Source organism: Hydractinia symbiolongicarpus, chromosome 1 (genome assembly GCF_029227915.1).
Source record: "Hydractinia symbiolongicarpus strain clone_291-10 chromosome 1, HSymV2.1, whole genome shotgun sequence".
In the NCBI taxonomy this organism is placed as follows: domain Eukaryota; kingdom Metazoa; phylum Cnidaria; class Hydrozoa; order Anthoathecata; family Hydractiniidae; genus Hydractinia; species Hydractinia symbiolongicarpus.
Genome location: NC_079875.1, coordinates 9,050,636 through 9,072,319, shown reverse-complemented (window position 1 = coordinate 9,072,319; position 21,684 = coordinate 9,050,636). Strand labels below are relative to the sequence as shown.

The window sequence follows — 21,684 nt, the reverse complement described above, 5'->3', positions numbered from 1 at the left end:
GGCTTTTTGAGAAACCTGGTAATTAGCCAAAGTTGCATCTAAATTTTTTTCGAAACCGTAGTGTACGCTCTCTTGGTGAAACTCCAAATTTAGTAATTGTGTTTCGCCTCAGTACAATTTTATTTTTGTTCACCCCTAAATAGTAAATGTGACCGCAAATTCTTCAAAAACCTGGCGCTTTTTCGACCCAAAAGTTCTTTGAGATAAACCTCGGGATTTTGTCTCAAAGAGATCAGCACAAGGCCTTTTTACCTGGTACGGCAAGTGAAAATTATTAGAAGTTTTACTACCTCGCCATTAAGATTACATGTTTGGATGTTACTTAGGTTAAATGTTGTTACTTGCAGGATAAGTTTTACTTAAAAAAAGCTTAGTGAGTTACTTTCTTTGTTAACTACAAGAGTCTTGTCGGTTAAGGTAAAATATGCAGGCGGTATGCGATCTGTGTGGAACTGTTATGGCATAAGGCAACCTCCCATTATAAAAAAGAGACAACGAGCCCGGGGATCGAGGTTGGGCATAAGGTAGTGAGACTTGATCGTTTAAAAAGTAATTATTTCAGAATGGTTAGGTGAATGTATAATGCTAGTTTGAAAGAGCGGATTGAAAGTTCAGATGAGCTAAGAAGCGTTAAGTATTCGTAGTGTTAGAAGTGTTAACAAGAAGATTGAGATGGTCCGGGACTCTTGGAAACAATTTGGAAGATAACTGGGTAGAAAAAGTGTAGAGACTTCAAATTTCCTGTCAACAAGCCCAGGATTAAACCGCTTGGCAGGATGTAATAAAGACAAACTTGATATAGAGGAATCTGAGTTTAGAACTAACACGGTTTAGATAAGGTTTGAGTAGGTCATTAATATACCCCCGTCCAACCCGCGAAGATATAATAGATACACACTTCTGAATGAAATCTAAACTATTTTTAGATGCACTTTTCATACTCGTCGTTCTTGTTAAAGACGGTAACGAACCCACCGTCAAGTAGCGGTTTTTACAAGGTAGGGAGAAGAGGATTGTTGTTGAACGCGAACGAAGATGTATATATAAAAAACACTACCGAACCTGAATTTGATGTAGTGTAATGGAATTAAATTGTAATGCTTTGTGTCACCTAGGAATATAGAAAGAGAGAAGGAGACAAAACTCGAATTTAAAGCGCCACGAATCTTTTGAATTCTCCATTGTTTTTCAAAACAATAAACACATGAGCGCGAGGTGCTCGGCCTATTGTCCGAGCAAAATTGATAAAAGTAAGTAAGATTCTCTTGTTTAGATGGACATATTAAGCTGTGATGCTTTTTTCTTCTTTATTTTTTCCTTCTTCCAACCCCATCCCAAGGGCATCTTGTATCATCTTGTACTATTTTGAAGACAATACATCACCGTCCGGATGTTGTCTTTTTTCGACTCGGCCGGCCGCGGGCGCGGAGACACAGGATAAAAGCCCTGTCCTAATGGAAGCAATGTTATGATTTTTGCCGACACACCAATTAAATCTCTCAAGAGGAGGCCATCTTGATTGATGTATTTGCGTAAAGAAAGATCAGACACTTAAAAATGGACAAGAAATGAAGAAGATTCGTTGCTCGCTAGCTATCTACAAATTGACATTAGATTATAAATATATAACTAGCTAACTAATCTTTTCACTTATTAAACAGAAGGATTTAGCGTTATGTTGTTGCTAATTACTTCTTAACTTAAGAAATCAATGCTTGTATGATTATAAATTGTTGGCCAAATTGTTTGACATAATGGGCTGATATATCGTTGCTAACTAGCTGGAACAGGTTAAGATATTATGTAGCAAGATACTTCTTAAGCCAGATTTGCTATGAAGAAATGAAATTCGTAATCTTTTGGCTGATATAAGTGAAAAGGAAGGATTGAAAACTTTATATTAGTTAGCAAGCTTGCTAAAATTATTTAAACAGAAGAATAGGAATAAATAACATCTGACCATTAGCTTGATCTAAAATATTATGTTACAATATGGTACATTCTTTTTATTGAAAATGTAGCTTTAGGTGTTTTAAAGCTTTTTTGTCCCATTAAAAAAATGTATATAGCGTATGATCCGCCAACTCCATGAATCCGATAACTCCCTGAAACTGCTTTCAAAGCCTACAACAACTTACCACAGCTCTGTCTACCATTTTTAATGAATAAATTCAATTCGGAGGGTTTGATACTACAACTTAATCATTTTAGGGGTGTTGGAACTCGCGCATGACGAAAATATGGCGGTAAGTTCAGCCAGCTATACCTTTTTGTGATTTTCAAGTCAAGCACAATGGTGGTCATTTTTGATATATTTTGTTATCTCAGTTAATTGATTATAATTATGGTCATGTTATACCTTTTCTGAGGGCCCAATGAGAATTTTTAAATTATTTTTGCTAGTCATCAGAAAGCAAGAAAACGCGTTTTATAAATTTCACCGAGTTGAAGGATCCATCACAGCTTTACCGGATGATAGTACATGTCGGATCCGGGTTATTTGTCCACTAATAAATGTTTTTTTTTTCTTGTCATACCCCCAAACAGTTCGCGACAGATAGCACTACGATAATAAAAGTTTAAAATAACCGATATGTTGACGATATGGATATAAGGACGTTAAATGTGTTTTTTTTTACGGAGTTGGCGGATTATACGCTAAACATACTGTGTTCACAGTAATTATTTGATATTGAGATAGATTCCAAAACTACCAAAAAAATAGTTGAATTTTATTGTGATGTGATGTTGTTTACATTCCCAGACCCCTTTCATAAATTAACTTGCAGAAAATGACTAATAAGTCTGCAAATCCATCCACGTTTAAGGTTATTGTTTACATCAGTTTGTAATAGATGAATCTAAAGAATACACCTTTACGATAATTCAATTTTATATGCGCTCCTACGGCTCTCCATCGTTTTACAATATCGGAAAAAAGGAGGTAAAAACCGTGTTTTTATGTGAGTTTGTTAGAGACGAAAGCGTGTTTTCTCCAGTTTTTCAACTTTCGTCGTATCAATTTCCTTCAAATTTTCAGGAAACGTTAATAATAATAAGATACAACTTATGTGTACTTTTCATTAAAAACAAAACGCGGCAAGAAAAGTTATCACAAAAAAAATGTGTTTTCTCCTTAAACTCTTATAAAAGTGTGATGTTTACCTCCTCTGATCGCAAAATAAGCTGCGATGGAGTGTTATTTTTTCCGAATACTCGTAAAGGTGTATTAAGTGCAGATTTTTTTATTTATCATTAAATTATTATGCAAGTTTTGTTCTGTGTGCTTTCTATTAGAAATCAATTACTTTATATTGCTTACCTGTCTCTGTGTTCCAGTTGACATTTGCCAGTTTGTCATTTTGTTCAATATACTCAACTTATCTTAGTTTATAAATTCATTTTATAACAGATGTTTTTATTTATATTTCTATATATTTGAATAAAAGCAAAACAATTCTATTTTTCCTCACTCCAAGACAATATATGTCACTTGCCCATGCAATATTGCGTCCAGAACACACTGCAGTACTGCTAATGCAGAAACCCCAGGAAATGTTTCATCAAATCGAAGATGAAACCGTTTGATCTATTAACATGAAGCACGTGAGATCTTTGTTTTTATACGATTCATTATACATTCATTATCAACGGAAAGGGGCATCTAAAATTTTTCACTTATAGGGGACTCAGTCCTACGCTCCGCAACAAAAATGTTAAGTATATATATAGTTACTGATTAAAATTATATATATAGTCCATATATATAGTAAATTGGAATATCAGTAAAATGATGCTACTAGCCAGTGCAAAGAAAGTTCTTAACAAAAATTTGGCTTATTTCACCTAAAGTATATGTTTATACTGGAGGTTTAGTTGTTTGTCAATGTTTTTTATATTTTTCATGTGCGTACAAATCCCATTAAAACATTAAAACTTAATTATTCATCTATACTGAAAAATTTTTGCAATATGTCATGATAGAAATTTTTTGCACTGGGTAATTTCATATGGCAAGTAGAGTGTGAATACTGTGCTTTAGATTAACATCAATGGTATTATTAAGATTTCTAAAGCTTAACAACAACGGATAGAAAAACCTGAAACTTGCCTAAAAATAAATAGTGGAATTTCAATATGGGCGAGTGAATGTTTCCATAGCCCCAGGTTAACCCAAGACGTGAGGAAAATTAAGAAGATGGCACACTGTGTGGGCCATTGGATGTTGCATGAAGTTGTCTGGTAGAGCGTGGACCCTAATTGGGTATGCGTATAGCTTAAAATAAGCGTTATATACTCTAGGACTCCCCCATCTAAGTCATGGCCCTTCCTGGAAATAATAGACAGAGTATATTCCTCCATATTTGTGAAGTTGTCATGTAAAATATGCAAATCTGTCATAATATGATGCCATCAAACGCTTTTTGTAAGAGAGATGCAGTAGCATGCCTTTATGCTCACATGCAGGTAGGATGTTTGCATCAGCTTGCCTCCCTGCTTGGTTAACACATCGGTATTTGCATTGTCAGTTACCTATTGCTGACATGGGTCAGAAACGCTGCTGTATGTATATAATAAGTGCAAATTATATTGTTATATATTTAAAATCATTTTCTAGGGAAATGATGAACTTGTTCTAGGATGATATATTTGATTTTTTTGTGTTCTTTGCACATAATTGCTTTTTCAGTTTGATTAGTATCATCTTTATTAGGTACAATTGATTTCTAAATATATCCAATTTTTATTCCGATGTGTCACTGTATGTTGTTAAAAAAACTGTTGAACTACATTACTCAAAGGTGAATAGGGACAGAATTCTATAAAGCTAAACTATTAGTGTTATCTATATAAGAATTATTCTAGTCATTTTAAGAATACTAGTACTATCTTAAGGATAGGAGAAGATAATTTTTGTTATTAGCATTTTATTGGATAAATAAAAGTTTTTTATTGTAATTTTTGAAATATGCTACGCACAACACAAAAACTTTCTTAGGAATTTTACAAGTTCAGTCATCCACCTTGTAAGATTTTCGTAAAAAGAAATGGTTAATGAAAAATAACCAAATAGTGTACGCTAACTTTAACCTATACGTTTTATCAGTGCCATAGTACAGCGGCGATATGTTTTTTATATGCATAAACTAATGTTTAGGCCTTGTATAAAAGCAGTCTTAAACTTGCAAAATGCTTAACCTCTTTGTAGGAAGGATAGGTAACAAAGCATTTTTAAAGACAGCATTTTTGTTTTTTTGTTGTACTAGATGAAAAGTTATAAAAGGAGATGAAGATTCCTATAATTATGGATAGTGATCAGGAAAAAATCGAAACATTGGAAGCTGGCAATGGTAAAGTGAACAATGAAGTAAATGATCTTAGCAGTAAAGGTGTGTTCTTAGTTATCCTAAGTTACAACACTTATATCATTCTTATTTTACTGCAGTTTTACATGTTGTTAATTTTCTCTTATAACTCATATTTCTTTCTTTTTGTTCTTTTAAACTTCTATTTTGCTTTTTTATGAAAATTGAATTTTTTGTTACTTTAATTTAAATGATATCATATTCAACAAAATATAAAAGAAAGCTGCAAATTATAGTAAATGTAACAATAAAAAACGTTATTTGTTTAATTTTGAATTGAAATTATATAAACAGCAATCTTCTTTTAACCGTATCCTGTGTTGCATTTATAGGGTAGCTTTTCTGTCTTTATTTTTGTTGATCTCTGGTCAATGTTGATTTTATTTTATTTTTCCATCATTGTCTGAGTTCTATAAATGGCTAGTGTCTCATTTTATTATTACATCTCCTGAAGCTAGTATTACATATTTCCCCTTGTGTGAAAGATATCCTATATTCCCTTTTTTAATAATTTGTTTACTGCTGCATTGAATTTATAGAGATAAGTGAAACTATAACCAAAGATAAAATTTGGGGTTGAAGATTTTAATATTATATCTTAATGACCACTTTTAATGATCTGTCTAAAGTACTGTTAATCTATTTGGCTTGGAACAGATGGTGAAGTATTATTTCTTATCTCATGTTACGAAAACTAAAATCTGGAGCAGATTAAAATTTCTGTTTGATATTGTAAACAACATACACATCTTATATGGTCTTATCTTCTCTCTTTGGATTGGTGAAAAAAATTAATGAAACTTTTACTCTCAATACTTTTTACATTATGGTAAATTTCAATATCTTGTTAACCGTTTGTGGAAAAGTGTAAACTTAATTCACCAGGGCATACATTTTTAGGAAAAATAAAGGTATGTCTAGTCTCACAACATGAATTGATTGAGCATTCTAAATTAAATAACATCTTGGTGAGGCTAAATATTGTAACATCAGAGTTTAAGATCGTAAAATATTCATTTTTGAATAACATTAAACCGAACATAGGCATAATTTAAACGTTAAGCAATTTTTATTTGGTTTTAGATGAATTTTCAGTATCATTTACACCAAAACAAGCCCATATATTTGTAAGTATTTCATGCTTTCTTAATTTCTTTACATAAACTATAGGTTCTTGTAGCCTAACATTACAAATATATATTCTAAGACTAAGTTTACATTTTAAAGTTTTATGGTTGTCGTTGATGAATGTGTTTTTTACTGGGATTCATTATGTATATGACACTTTTTTGTTATGTTTTTTTTACCTCACCAGTTCTTTAATCCACAGTGATCAAAAATGAGAATGCATAGTTAGAATTTTGGTACTAATTAACACAAGAACAACTTGAGACTAAAAGTTAAAACGGACAGTAGCTACCGCATAACATGCAGTTAGGAGGTATTACGTAATCTGGTGCTGTCTTAAAAGGTTGACTATACATCATTTATGTACCTTTTTTTTTAGGGTGGTCTAAGTTTATTTTTTTCCTTCGTAAATGTTGACACACCATTGAGTGAAGAAACGCTATATTATGTCATATTTGAAGGTTCAAAGCTTCGCCACATAACATCTGCTAAAGTTCTTAATCCATACACTTTGCAAGTTGTTATTCCAGGTACGTGTTTCAAAATTTTATTATGGTATAGTTGCTCAGTTATATTTTAAATTTCTTTAAAAGCCTAATCTGTATCTGCTGATAATTTATTCTGCTGGGATGAAGGCAACTTTATTTAGTTGTTGTAGGGGCAGCGAATTAATTTTTTTGTTGGGTTCGCAAACTAAAAATAATAATAAAAAAAAGCTAAAAAATACTTGCATGTGTAAATGCTATGCAGCACAAGTTATTCTCATAGTATTTTGAAAGTTATTCTTGTCCTAATAAAAAATGATGGAAATATAAAATGTTTAATATTATTTTATCTGCATTGTGCAAATATAAAACATGCACATGCAAAATCTAAGAACTATTTTTGAAGCTGAAGTCTTCCCTAACATTGAAAAAATTAGTTATCATAATGGAAGAGGGTGTTAGGAAGAACGTATTAAATAGTATATTCTGCCTTGTTTTTGACATGTTTTATGGTTTTAGGGTGTATTACATTTTAATTAGCATTTTGTTTTCCGAAACAACAGATAAAAATCTTATCACCAGAAGGCCTTTTTTTTGGATGTACTATACTATTAAACAATGGTGTATATTTTTCAATGGTACATATTGTGATTTTCTTTTCAACTTCAAAAAAATCTGTATCTATTATTATTTTATGGTTTTTCGAAAATGTATATACAAACATTTAAATTGAATTACAGAAAGTTAAATGGTAATAGACCTATTTCCATATTCATTTTCTTTCCGTGAAATTTACATACCAAAATATCGGATAACATGAAAATAAGATTAGTTATGAGCAAATTTTTAGTTTGCAGCAAAGTAGTGCATTATAATGATTTGTTTATGTGCATTGTTTGCCGAAATAATGTGTCATACAATCTAATTATTAACATTTGGTAATAATATAGGATAATATCGTTAAGATGCTGGGCCATTCTAATGGTTTGTTTTTTATTCTTGGTTTGATATAAACGAAATTGGGTGATGTTGCTTGCATTATATCCTTTGTCTCCAGTTACTGACTGTATCTTTTTTTTAAAAAAATAACATCTATAAAATAACATTTACTAGGCTTGGTGGCAGTGCTTTAAAAATAACGGATATTTCTTCCACAATAGCTATAAGTCAAAGCTATTATGGAAGAAATATCTTACCGGTTTATCTTTTTCAAGTGAAAAAACTCACATTTTACACATTTGTGATTTCAGGATTAGGATACTAATTTGAGTTTTTTTATTGTGGTTGGACAAATTGGACTTTAAACCCCTTATTCTCAGTATTTTCTAAGTGATTCACAGCTTTCCTTTGGATGTTCTTGCGTCGTATTTTGTAAAAAAAATTACAATTTAAAGTATATAATTTGTAAATTATAACACAACATGAGGTTGACAGCAGGAATGATATCCTAATTCTATAATTTTGTATTAAAAATGAGTTATCATCATAAGTATTTTTTGGGAAAATTTTGCAGTGATTTTTTCTCAGTCAAAACAATTTTTTTCTTTGCAAGCTCACTTCACAAAGCATGTTTGCATTCTCTTATTCAATTTAAAAGTTTCTCCTTGAAAAAGAAACACGGGTGAGGCGGAAAGAAAGAAAGAGGTGGTTACTCAAACAGTTTTGACATACCGCCTAGCAGGAAAAAAGGACAATAAAATTTTGTCCATTTTGGTTTGACATTTTCATAAATTCCACAAAGATTATTTTTTGTTAACAAACAGTTAACTTAAGGGGGAAAAGAAATAACACATGAACCTAGTTTCCAAGAACATTGAGCCTAAGATTCTTCTAAAAATTGAGCATGTTCTTAGCCGAAATTCAGACGTTCATACAAGAAAAAGGTGTGTACAGGTCAAGTTATTTTTCATCTTATTTTCCCTTTATGGGATAAAAACAGTGTCATTTAAAAAGTACTTTTTCTATACAGGGGATTTATAATAAGATATGCACACAATCAATTCATATTACATTACACAAACTAACTGGGTTAGTTATAACAATGCTTGATACATATGTATGTTGTTATTAGCCAATTAGAGAGTAATGACAAAGGAAATATGCCAGATTACTTATCACAACAGCCAATCTGGAAATAATAAATTTTAAATATTATATTAATTATTCATGCAACTAAACTATAGTTACAACCCTAAAAAATGAGTTTTTGGAAAAATGTGATAAGAAAATAAAATCTGGCCTTTTCATTATTTTTGATGTTGGAACATTCTTTAGTGTTTCCTGTCCTTCCCCAAAGTCAATGTTTTTACCCCTACCACTGGAGTTCTGTTAGCATCAGCTAAGCACATTCAATTTCAACATTGATTTTTGGGAAAGGAGGAGCTCAGAATGGAATATATTTTTGCCAGAGTTTTAGCCTAGCTGGATACCTTCTATTTTGCCTTACTAGCTAATTTTTTATCAAAATGATCAGAGTGATGTAAAGTGCCACTGAAAGTTAGTAAACTCTACATAAAGTTTTAGTTCTAAGTTTACTATCAAACATTCAAATAAAAATGTATTTGTGTCATTCTTAAAACATAGGAAGGTTACGAAGGTTTTAGCTAGCATAGCTATACCAAAAGATTTTGACCCCTTTTTTGCACCACTACCAATACCATCTTTATAACTGTGATAACTACGATTTTGTGTAACTTCCAGTTAAAAGCTGTAAAAGTCAACATTTTGTTGATACATTCTTCAAACTTTCATGTGAACAACTAGCATCCTGAAGTTTGCTCATAATTAATCTTGTATTTATGTTATGCATTTTTGCATGTGTATTTCATGTGACAAAAACGGATGTGGAAATTATGGAGAGTAAAGTAACTTCTCCATCTTGCTGTTAGTCACCCAACCTGTCACCCTCACCTAAAACTTACCTAATTTATATTGCCAAATATTGTTCTTTCATTAAAAATAATATATCTTTTTCTTAGACCACGATGAAGCTGAATTGGTTATGTTGTCAGTTTGTTACGATGACGATAATTGCAAGGATGTCTCTGATAGAATAATGGCAACTGATACTTTTGTCTTTACAAGTGATTCGTCACAGTTTCTAGCTCAACAACTAGCTTCCAACTCCTTAAACTCATCCAGCTTGCAGCATATAGAAAACGTTTATTCATCCTTGCTGGATACTCCAGCCAATGAAAGGCCAATGCTGGATAAAAAAATAACAACCTCTTTTAGAAATATTGGTTTACCATTGAATTGGTCAATAGCTGTTGACACTGACACTGAGGAAGGTAAAGCTAAAATTGTAGCTATATGCAAACCTAAATGTTATCGACAAAGCTTTAATCCTGTCATTTTTTGTTGTTGCTAATATCTGGATATTAATTCTATTTTAGAGAATAAAAAGAGCTGGACTCTTTTGCATTTCTGTGCTAAACACACATTACCACAGCTGGCTGAATTCTTACTGACGAAACCAGGAGTCAAAAAAGCATTACAAACTGTAGATATCAATGGTCACACTCCCCTAGAAATATCTATCTTAAAAAACAATAAAAGAATGGTTGAAATCTTCTCAAGGTATGTTTCTTTAGTTAAGGGAGAACCTGGAGCTGTACCCTAAAAAAGAAGATTCTTTCCAAGTCCAAATTCATATTATTTAATTCTGATAAAATAAGGAATTTTTGAAAGTATCGTAATAATTTTTGACATATATGTAAATAGAACAGTTTGTGGGGTATTTAGTTCTAATGTTATGAAAATTTGTAAATTTTACTGCTTGTGATTTTTATCATAAGCGCAGCCTGCATGGGACACTTTTTATTATTACTTGATTTATATGCATTTGTGCTAAGCTACTTTAAGTTTAATTCTGTGAACTACACTAGGCAAAGGAAAGTTAATCTTCTGGTTAGTGTATCATGCTGTGAAAGACATTATAGATGTGATTAATTTTTTTCAATGTTATTTGTTATCATAAATCTTTCATCCTTCATTTTTCAATCATTCCATCTAATGTTGGCATTGACATATAATATTCTATCAAACTCTAAAGTCCTTTGGTGTAAGGCGTTAGAATTAGAAATTATTAAATTGCTAGTCATAGTGCATGATTATTGAACAATGAGGTGTGTGAAGATCATCTTCCTTTGGTCTTATCGAAACTTTCCAGTAACCTGAATTTTTTTATTTGACAATAAAAAATTCTTTAAGGTAGAAAAACATTATCTTTAAAGAAAAAAATCTACAGATTTTTAAAAGTACAAAAATAAATAGGATACTATTGTGAAAAATGAACATAGTGGGTACTGTATGGAAGATCTATTTGTTATAAATTTTACACATTTTTATCACCTACATTTGAAAAAATGAAATTGTTGAAAAGTTAAAAATGTGATGTTTTTGAACATCAAAACCTTTTTTTTTTTATATTTTTATAGTTAGTTAGTCTTGCCAAAAAGTTGGCTTGCACTCTTATCAATCATTCTGAAGTCATGTGTTAAAATTTATAAGCAAGTAGCATTTTTAATGATCTCTCACAAGAGAATATTGTGTGTTGAAATAAAAATATTGAAATATAAAGACAGAATTTGCAAGTTTATAACCACAATGAGTCTTTTGTTGTTGAAAATATGTTGTTTAAGTTTGAATGGAAAATGTGTTAAGAAAATTTTTAAGTAGACTTTTTTTCAATATTTTTTTTTCTTATGGATAGTGTAATTTCAAGTTAACATTTAAAAAGAAGTTTGTTTTGTTATAGTTTCCTTTTGTATTATATTTTGCAATTTATTTAGTATTTAAAAGGAAAGAAGAATGAAGAATAGGGAAATGATATAACAATTAAAAGGTTAGAAAGTTTTTAGCAGCAAGAACTTAAGAAAATATGTCTAGCTAGAAGTTTAACCTTAAATTTCAGGTAGTGGTTTAGCATTTGAGTTAGTTTTAAGTCTTGTAGAGACAACAAAAGAATAATTTTTGTAGTACATAAGAATTTTGGTTGAGTAGATGTTTAGATACTGGATTATTTGGGCACCATGTTGAAAGAATTTTGCTAATTAAATCATGGACATTTTATTCTATCCTGGAGTAATCTTAGTTAACCTATATTAATGACAGAAGAAGGCATAGGTCTGGTTGCACTTAAAAAGAACTTTACCCTTTTTACTGATTTTCTTGTTAGTTCATAACTTTTATTAAGTCTTTGTGTGAAACTGACAAATCCTGAAAAACCGTAAGATGGTTACTGGTTCACAAGATTTGAAAAGAAGCTTGTAAAAAGTTTAGAAAACAAATCATGCTAACTTTTTTTTATCCACAACAAAGAATATCTGATTAATTCTGATACCTTTTAACTTGCAGAAAAGGGAATTCTCAAACAGTTTTTCGGTTTTGTTTGTATATAACAATTTTGTTTTGCATACTTCTGGTATCTTATAATCATGTCACAAATAAAAATCTTAAAGAAAGACCTGTGTACTTAGTCAGGGTTATTTTACTTAAGAAAAGCCTTTGTCATAGTTAGATATATTAGAGTGGGTGAATTCAGGGAAAAATATATTACTGTTATGTCAACCTAAATGTTTAATTTTCAAGTGTCTTTAGGGCAATTGTTACCTTTCAAATATTACACAACCTTTGAAATGTATTACTGGATTTGTCAATGATTCTACGATGATCATTTTTTTGTGCACGAAACTTTAAAACTATGTGCAAAAAAGGTTTGTTGATCATGTCATGATGTAACGATATATTGGAAACCTCATATATGGAAACGTTTTGTTTTTATAGTTAAGAGCTTTTAATAGCATGTTTTAACCAAAATTATAAATGTAACTAGATTAGTGTTAACTAGTTGCATTTTAAAGCAAACAATATGGTAGAAGGTATATTTTTTTACTTATTTTTTGTGGCAGACAATAAGGCATTTTTAAACAGTCCCCTTCTCTATGTGCCTATTTGTTTTCTCGACATATATTAAAGCTAGTAGGTTTGTATTCTGTTGTTTTATGCTTTTATCTGTCTTAATGTTTTTGTATCACAACCAAAACTATCACAGGTTTGACTCTGTTGCATGTCTAGTTGGTGGCTAGGTTGTTAAACAATCTACTTTTAGTAGCAGCTTTTCTTGAGATGCTGAAGTACCTAGCATATTGTTGTTGTTTGTCTTTTTAAGAGAGTTAAAATGTGTCTTGCAAGAGCATTCAATAATTTGACGAGGAATAAGTAAATGTTTAGTCAACTAATAATATTTTAAATTACAAATTCAAATTTTAGGAATGATTCGTGGGATCACTTTTAGAAGCACTTTTAATTCAAACCTGAAAATTAATTAGCATATTGCATTTCTTTGAAAGAAGAATAGTTCAACAAGTGATCTCAATTCTATGAGTCTATTCTGGAATTAGTGGTCTGAGGGGTAAAAGTGTCTCTTTAAAAGTTTTTCGATAATAATACAACCAAATTAGTTTGTAAAATTATTTTTATTTTGTAATTAGTGGTAGCATACAACGGTTTTGCTTGCACGACTTTCATAGCTCAAATGGGAGCTTTAAATTCACTATGACCCCCTCCGTTGATAGCAGTACTAATAGGAATTAAATAGGCTATCCTGGGTAAATAATTTCAATAATAATGAAAATAATAATTGTCAAATGACTCCTCGCCCTTAAAGTCTAAAAATAAGCAGTTTCGGATCCTTAGTAGAGTAATTGCTGTATTTTTAATGTTACTAATCAGCTGTTAATGTTGGAATAAAAATCTCAACTTAAACTGCAAAATCAGAAAAAATCCTTTATAGACACTTCACATAAGCTGAGCATCGTATTTAGCACAAGTGCCTTAGGTTCTAAAATAGTGTGTAATAAAGTTGTTGTGAAGTGTTGTTGTTGTTTTTGTTGGGTGATGTTCAGCAAAATAGTATTAGGAAAAAGAGACTGAAGTTCAGACACAGTTGATTCGAGTGTACTGGTCAGTTTTGCTTTACGAGTCAATAATTCACTTTTTTTCTTCACATTTTAAGATTTGTTATTAACTGCATATATAAGGTATGAAGAGTATTTAAAAAGAAAAGTTCATCTGAGTACTATTTTTACAGTTTTTGCTTCAAAAATATGATGGCTTCATATGTAACCATATGTAAAAACATGGATTAAGTTTTGTTGGTTAGTTTTTAGGCTGTATATACTGTATGTGGTTAAAGTAAGATAAAATATACATATGTACCAGATAAGATAAGATAACAGTACATATGTTTTGTTTTGTCATGGAAACGTTATTTTATGCAATCTTGGATGGCATACCCCATGTTGGAGATGAAGATTGGCATTTAGATTCTGGGTAATTTTAAATTTAGCTCTCTTAGTATTATCCTTTACCATATAGCTTGTTTTTTTTCTGACCCTAAGTTTTTTACTTGTTCCAATTTTACATCAGGTTTTTTCATTGTGTTAATGTTTTCTGTGGATACCCATAGATATGTAAACTAACATTGGTCCTAGTGGGGCCCATAGTCACTCCTTCGATTTGATTATAAAGAGTCCATGAAAAACAAAGTGTGTTTGTGATGTGGAAAATTTAAAAAGTTTCGTCATTTCTGATTTGATGTGTGTTCTTCTAATAAGTTCCCTTCCTTACACCTCCAAATTTAAATGAGCAGCACAGACGCTCATTCCAATAAATAAAGTATATAAATTTTCTGTCTTCCCACTTAACTACATGTTTCATAAACAAATGTTTATAATGACTTTATGCTGCTTCATGGCCTTATTCCATACAAACTTATTTTTTTTGTTTATATTGAATTCAGTTACTTTATTTAAATTAGACAATTAATCTTAATGAGCCAATTATGATATGTATATATTCAATGTTAATTGAGGATTTATATTCTTAATGTGGCTACTTCCTCTATCAGTTATGATTTTAATGTTGTTTAACAATTTAAGGAAGCAATCTCACACAGAATCTATATATAGGTTGTGTGATGTTGTCATTTGTAGTTCTGTGGGTAGAAGTATTTTTTCTTTTTTCTTTTCTTTTTTCTAATCTTTGTAAGCATTTATATACATTGTCAGAAAACTAGGATAGGTATTATATATTTAAATTTCATGCTGTAGTATTTTCATAACTTATTCGTTGATTTTTTGCTTTGCCTAAATATCTCTATCATATATACAATAGTGCTTTTTTAAAATAAACAAGGTTTTAAATTAGATATTTTAGATCTTAAGAACGTATTCATGTATACATTTATAAAACTCAAAAAATCAGGTATTAAAAAACCTTCAGGGTAAAATCTTATAAAAAGAACAAGCTAGAAGTGATTGAACAAGGTGTTATAAAACTGTGGCGTTGATGTAACAATTATTTCCTTTAACATGTACACATAGTATTTGTGCACAGTTGAGGATTATGGACAATAACAACATTTTTTATTGTTTAATTTTAAAAGTTATTTTTCTTGCATGCTGAAGTCCTTGAATACGATATCCTTAATACACGTCAAGTACTCTTACAAAATAAATAAGTTATACTTCAAGATAAAAGAAACTTTAAAAGTTTTTTTGCGTAAATCTTTTTTGATAATCAAGAAACTTGAGCTAAATTTTACTGCCGTCGCTGCTACTACTTCATTTTTTTTCGTTAAGTCATGTATACATCTGGGCAGGGAACTTTCTTTATGTTGTGTGAGGAAAGGTGAAAATTTCTTTGTTTTTACTAAACACAATTTCAGAGAAAGCATCTAGCTAAAACATAAATACGGACAATGTTTACATTATAGTGTTGGTTATTATAATACGTTATTGTTAAAGCCTTCGGAGAAGAAAGAGGGTTGAAGTTTAAAGAAGATAAATTTTAAATTATAGTTACCAAATTTTTGCTTTGGAACTAGAAATTGAAAATTGTATATTAGCATTCATATTGCATATGTAAGGGATCGAGGGAGACTTCGACCCATGACATTTTTTTCGATGGGCAACTGTTTCACCAACACATTTCAATAGATGTTATATGCTTTAATGATGACATAACTTTTGCATTTGGTATATTTGTTAGGGTTCCATGTGAAGAAGAAATCAATCAAGAATCAAAACCAGATGACGAAAGCAAACGGCCAAGCGTGAAACGACACAAACTTGGAACAACTACAATCACCAACACTGTTACGGATAACAAAGAAGATTTAAGTAAGCTTTGCTTTTTTTTTCTGCAATAACTGTAATAAACCAGTTATTGTTACGTATTTCTTATCACACAGGATACATAAGTAATAATTAATGAAGCTGCTTTTGATAAAAGATTTTGATCCTGTGCAATATGTGCATACTCTCAAACTCATACCCTTCTTAAACTGAGATTTTTAGGGATCTTTACAACTCAAGGTGATAAAACTTCATCTTAAGACCCATTGTTGTGTGGCTTCTGTGTTGCTATAAAAACGTTACAGTGTTCTGTATTTGTAAATTTTTGTCATTTCTTTTTTGTTAGCAAAAGACCTTATGCTTCTCAAAGAGCTTGACAAACTTGCTGCAGCTTCAAGAGGTTAGTTTACGCACATGTTAGCGGCATTTGAAGGCATTTACTAGACTATGGTCAATCCATGCCAAAAAAGCAGGTTTATTTCAGAATTTTAGATAGGCACGAATAACAGACTGAATACATCCATTATATAGCATTATAAAAAGTATTCCTTTAGCATCTCTGATGATTTGTGATTAAAGGCCAACACACTATTCACTGTGTGAATAGGTTCATGCAATCATGATTTTTAAGACATGTTTCATATTGTGAAATTGTGAAAGGGCTTTGTTTTTTAGACTCAGTTCATGGAAATGGTGTCATTTCTTCATCTGAGGATCCATCACCATTGGGTAAGTTGTGTCACAATGTGGAGTAAAGTAAAAGATGTCCAATCATTCAGGAAAATTCTAAACCTTTCATTTTATCAGTACTATATATTTTGAAGGATTTCAAACCTCATTTCTACTATCATTTCTTGTTGTTAAATTATATTTACGAAAAATTATTTAGCTGAGAGCCTGAAGAAGCTGCAAGAAATAAATGAAGAAATACGACGACTCCGAAGCTTAAGTTGCAAAGAAAATATGGAGCCAGTAAGGCTGCTTTTTTATTTTCATATCATTCACATGTTTCACAGTATTAACATAAAACTTTATTAACATGTGCAATTTGTTTACATTATCTCAAGATATTATCCAAGGACTGGTCTTGAAAATGATCTATACACTAAGTCTGCATGTCTGTAACATGCAAAGTAGATATACTCAAGTTAGTCAAATGTATTTTGACGTGAAAACAATGCAATAAAGTGGATTAATATCAATAGCATTTTTAAAGTTAGTGAAGCTTTTATTTGACTAATCTCTTTAATAACAGGTGGAAATAACTAATGTCTCCTCTATTTTTTGTGTATTTCTATGGGTCATTTGTTTGTGGTTAGGTCATCAATATTTGCTTTCTTAAGGAAGTAGATAGTGATTTTTGCTGTCACAAATTGATAATTTAAATAGCTTAGAGTGTGTATGAAGTTTCACTAGTTTTCTATTTTTGAATCACTATTTTTCACGAACGGAGATGGCAAGTAGATTGCTGTAATTTTGAATAGATTTACCCAATTCATATTTAAAAAAATGCATAGGGAAATTTAATAATTAATGTCTAGTGTAGCTGCATTGTATGGCTTTTAATCAAGAATAAGGATCTACTGTTACATATATTCTCATCCTACATATTTTTTTGATGAAAGATGAAACTTATAACTCTTTACTGAATTTCTTGAAAATCTTCAAACGATATACAGCTTTCTTGAGGTATAGATTAAAACATATTGTACACTCTGTCAAGAAGTTTCAAAATATAGGCAAAATGGTCTTTTCATGAAATCTCAGGAAAAATGACAGGAATTTTACACTTTCTACTAAGTCTTATGTTTTCATTGTAATATAATGTTTTCATTTTTTTTTTCTTCATGCGTATTGCATTTTTTCTTCTAACTTGAACAGCCCCTTGATCATCATTATTGGACAAGTTAAGGAAGAGATTTTAAAAATTTCACGATTTTTAGAAAATCAAGAAAATGTCGGAATGTCAAGAAAATCGAGGTCAACATTTTAGTAAACACTGTTTAAAAGTTTCTATAAAAAAAAAGAATTATGTTATATATGTTGCACCCGATATTGCATACATTTTGTGTTAAATCATATGTTGTTATTATGTAAAACTTCTAAAAAATCTTTCACTGTTTGTATTCTAGTTCCGCGTAAGGTAAATATAAATTCTAAATTGATAGTACCATTGTTATAACCAAGTGAGTCACTAATGGCTAAGGCTGAGATTTGGATCAAAACCAAGCAAGTTGGATAAACTGACAAAAATTCTACAAAAAGGTTCTTTAAACCAATAAACAGTTTTTAAATTATAATATAAGTGCAAAAATAGCAAGTGTTAACTTAATCTTGTAAAATGTTACTCTAGAGTAATCTCACAATCATGTCGCTGAAATGAAAAATTAAGTTGCTTATAACAAAAAATTGTTGTATTTTATAACCCACTGGTTCGTAATGGATTTGGCCCAAACGTTCCAACGTTTTGCATAGGACAGCCCTGCTTATTTCCTGTAAAATACATATATATATACATTTCAAACACAAATCACATTTGCAGAAACAATGTTTACATTGTACCAGAATGTTTTAAATGATAATTCCACAGCAAGTTTTTTTTCCTTTTATGGCTCTATTTAATATTTACTTCTAGTTCTACCATCTTTATTTATATCTCCTTAATTGTGTTTATTTTACTGTGTGGTGTCCTGCAAAATCAACTTCAGCTAAGTTATCATGTAAGATCTTTTGTAATGTAAACAGTATCTTGGGATTGACTTTAATAAAGTGTTTAATGTGTGACACAAATGTGTTTTTATGCTGCAGTGTTGTATCAGTAAAGTGTTGATGGTAAGAAATTAACACTTTCTTCTAGTGTCAACAACATTGTGCGTCGTAAAAACAAAAAAAATATAAAATGTCAAGTCGGTTATATCATGAGTAACTAGTGGTTTTGCTATGTTATACAATATTATGAAGAGATAATTATGTCAAGATTTTTTTTAGTTTTTTTTCAAAATGTTATTCTGAAATGTGTCAGCCATGATAAGGTCCAGACAGTTTATATGAAGATGACTAGATGGTTCAGTCCTGGATATGACGTTAAAACACTTGGACGAAGCTTTGGTTATGATGTTGAAATAGTCAGGATTTTAGGCCTAAAAATGTCACAGTCAGAATTTTGATTTTTTCTACTAAAACAGCAATCCTGTTTGTAATGTCGTAACCTCTTTATGCAGAGGTAGATTTTATTATGTTAGCTCCACGATTACACTCCCTTTATGAATTAATAGAATTTGTCCGAATTTTGGTCCCTTCTCCTAAAACAGTAATCCTGTTTGTGACGTTGTAACTTCTACATGCAGTGTAATATTTTGTGTAGTTTCACCAACGTAATGTGTTGTTTAACTGTGTTTTGTAACACACAATGTGTGAGGATAAGGTGTGATGTTTTACACCTTTCGACAGGTAGCTAACCAATTCTGTATGAGTATAAACATTCAGAAAGTACGAAAAAAATAGTGTTTGTGAGCTTCCACTATACAAGGTATCTTGGAGTTTTATTTTTGTGTGTCGTATAAACTTTCTTTGTCATCTTTTTATATGAACATCCAAAAAGTACAAAAAACAGTTTCAAAAGTTTTTTCTCAACGATATCTTGGAACGTAGGTTACTTTAAACGTACTTCTGTGGTATAAATTTTCTCCACCATCTTTCTATCGCTCAGTAGGAAGAGATTTATTTTTGTCACCATAATTAGTTTCTTGGTATACATTAAGAATTAAAGTTATCCTTCAGTTGTTTGTTTATGGTAATTACTTCTTTACATAAATTTGGATAATTGGGTTTTTTTATAATGGTACCTATTCTTCTTGAAATTTCTATATAAGAAGATATTTTAATTGTTAAATTTCTGATTTGTATGTTCATTTTTGTTTCGTTTTTGTCATTTTTGCTTTTGTTTTTTATTCTAAAATTTCTTCACGTTACCCTTTAGTTTTATTGAATTACTGTTTCTCATTTAAATTTAATTCTTACAGTTAGATATCTTATGGATACTAACTGTGTTACTTATGAAGTATTGCATTTCAAAACTGGTCTACTATGAAAACTTCTTTGTAGACTTCTGTGTGGTTTGTGATAACAAACTTATCAATTTTAGTAAAACTAGTCATCAGCATGTTGGGAAATACATGTAGAATGTAGCCATCACTACTCGCAGCTGCCATTTTTGGCTTACCCAAGGAAATTTGAAAATTACAATATAGACTAGTTGTTAACCCGTGGAAAAATCCACGGGGTCGCCCGTCCTTTATATATTGAATTTTGTGTTTCCCTAACAAAAAGTCACAGACAGACGCAATACGGCTATTATTAAAGAGATAGTCGTTAGCCCGTGGAAAAATCCACCCGTACTTCAAATTCACCTGTCGCAACAAAGTGGACAAAAATATATCGCATTTGGTATTGGTGCGCATTATAAAAATTTCGTGATTCCGTTACGGGACGCGGCTCTCGCGGACACACAGACAAAATACGTCTATTATTAAAGAGATGGTAGAATTTTCTAAAAGCAAAGCAAGCCTGGGAACACTAACCAACAATAAACGGTCTAAAGATTGTTTTACTGTCAATTTTTTATCATAAACTTTACAATAAAAAAAAAAGACAAAAGGAAGGAAATTTTATAGTAATGTAGCTTTGTACATGGTAAAACAATCCATTACAAGGTAACCATCGTGCTCTTCATAGTGTGTGATTGCAAAGCCTGTTGAATGAGATCTTTTTGTTATTTTTATTTCAGCGCTACCAGATACAACTGCAAACATTGAGCATTTCTTATAATGGCAATTCGAACACTTCCTGCATTAAGTTTCCAGTTATGCAGTCTTAACATTTTTGACTCCTCTAACTACGATATGTGTCAACGCCTCGCTCATACGTATATATGTATTACATCAACTTGAATTGCTGTAGCTGCTAATAAAATCGTCCATTATGTAGTGTTCGCATCCCATTTCGTCGTCTATACTTTTTAAGAATTGCACTTTTACTTGATCTAAAAAAGAATTGGCCTTATCAATGGCCGAGAGTTTGCCTGTATTAAAAAAGTACTCGTAGGAGAAACTACTACGAATCTACTAAAATAGTCTTGTTAAGTTATTGCATGAAATGAACCAGTTGTGTTGCTTGTTCCAATTAAGTGCTATGTTCACACAGTTTGTGTACAGTATACTACAGTTAAGTTCTATAGATTCCTTCACAAGGTTGTTCATGTATGTACTTCTTAAAGCAGTTCCATTGTTACTATTGGGACTGTCATTCGTTGGCTTAATCATTTATATTCATCAAATCTTTACGCATTATCTTTTCTTCGTCGTTACTGTTGTACTACAGACGGACCTGTAGCCTTTAGCAAGATTTTTGTTCTTTAATTTTACGGACAGGGAAGTTATGACAAGCCGATATCACTAAATTGTGATGTCATAAAAGATGGACGCTGATTCTATAGTTAGCTTTCTTTGAAGGAATCCCGGTATTTATGTTCTACAGGCGCTTAGAATCAAATTTCTATCACTTCGT

General features: G+C 31.0%; 1 protein-coding gene across 4 annotated transcripts in view; it reads left to right on the top strand.

The window, feature by feature from the left end:
* The first annotated feature begins 1,594 nt into the window (after window positions 1-1,594).
* LOC130636485 (rho guanine nucleotide exchange factor 28-like) overlaps window positions 1,595-21,684 on the top strand; it is a 49,026-nt gene continuing 28,936 nt past the window's right edge. For 2 of the 4 annotated variants that reach the window (XM_057446241.1, XM_057446233.1), the window contains exons 1-11: window positions 1,596-1,790; window positions 2,212-2,246; window positions 5,268-5,390; window positions 6,450-6,493; window positions 6,874-7,024; window positions 9,958-10,269; window positions 10,375-10,558; window positions 16,034-16,164; window positions 16,466-16,519; window positions 16,795-16,848; window positions 17,009-17,091. In XM_057446241.1, the coding sequence (XP_057302224.1) occupies window positions 5,288-5,390; window positions 6,450-6,493; window positions 6,874-7,024; window positions 9,958-10,269; window positions 10,375-10,558; window positions 16,034-16,164; window positions 16,466-16,519; window positions 16,795-16,848; window positions 17,009-17,091 (1,116 nt within the window). In that variant the 5' untranslated portion in view covers window positions 1,596-1,790; window positions 2,212-2,246; window positions 5,268-5,287. Of the gene's footprint in view, window positions 1,791-2,211; window positions 2,247-5,267; window positions 5,391-6,449; window positions 6,494-6,873; window positions 7,025-9,957; window positions 10,270-10,374; window positions 10,559-16,033; window positions 16,165-16,465; window positions 16,520-16,794; window positions 16,849-17,008; window positions 17,092-21,684 lie in introns of all 4 variants that reach the window. The other 2 variants (XM_057446248.1, XM_057446226.1) reach the window with 2 other exon arrangements.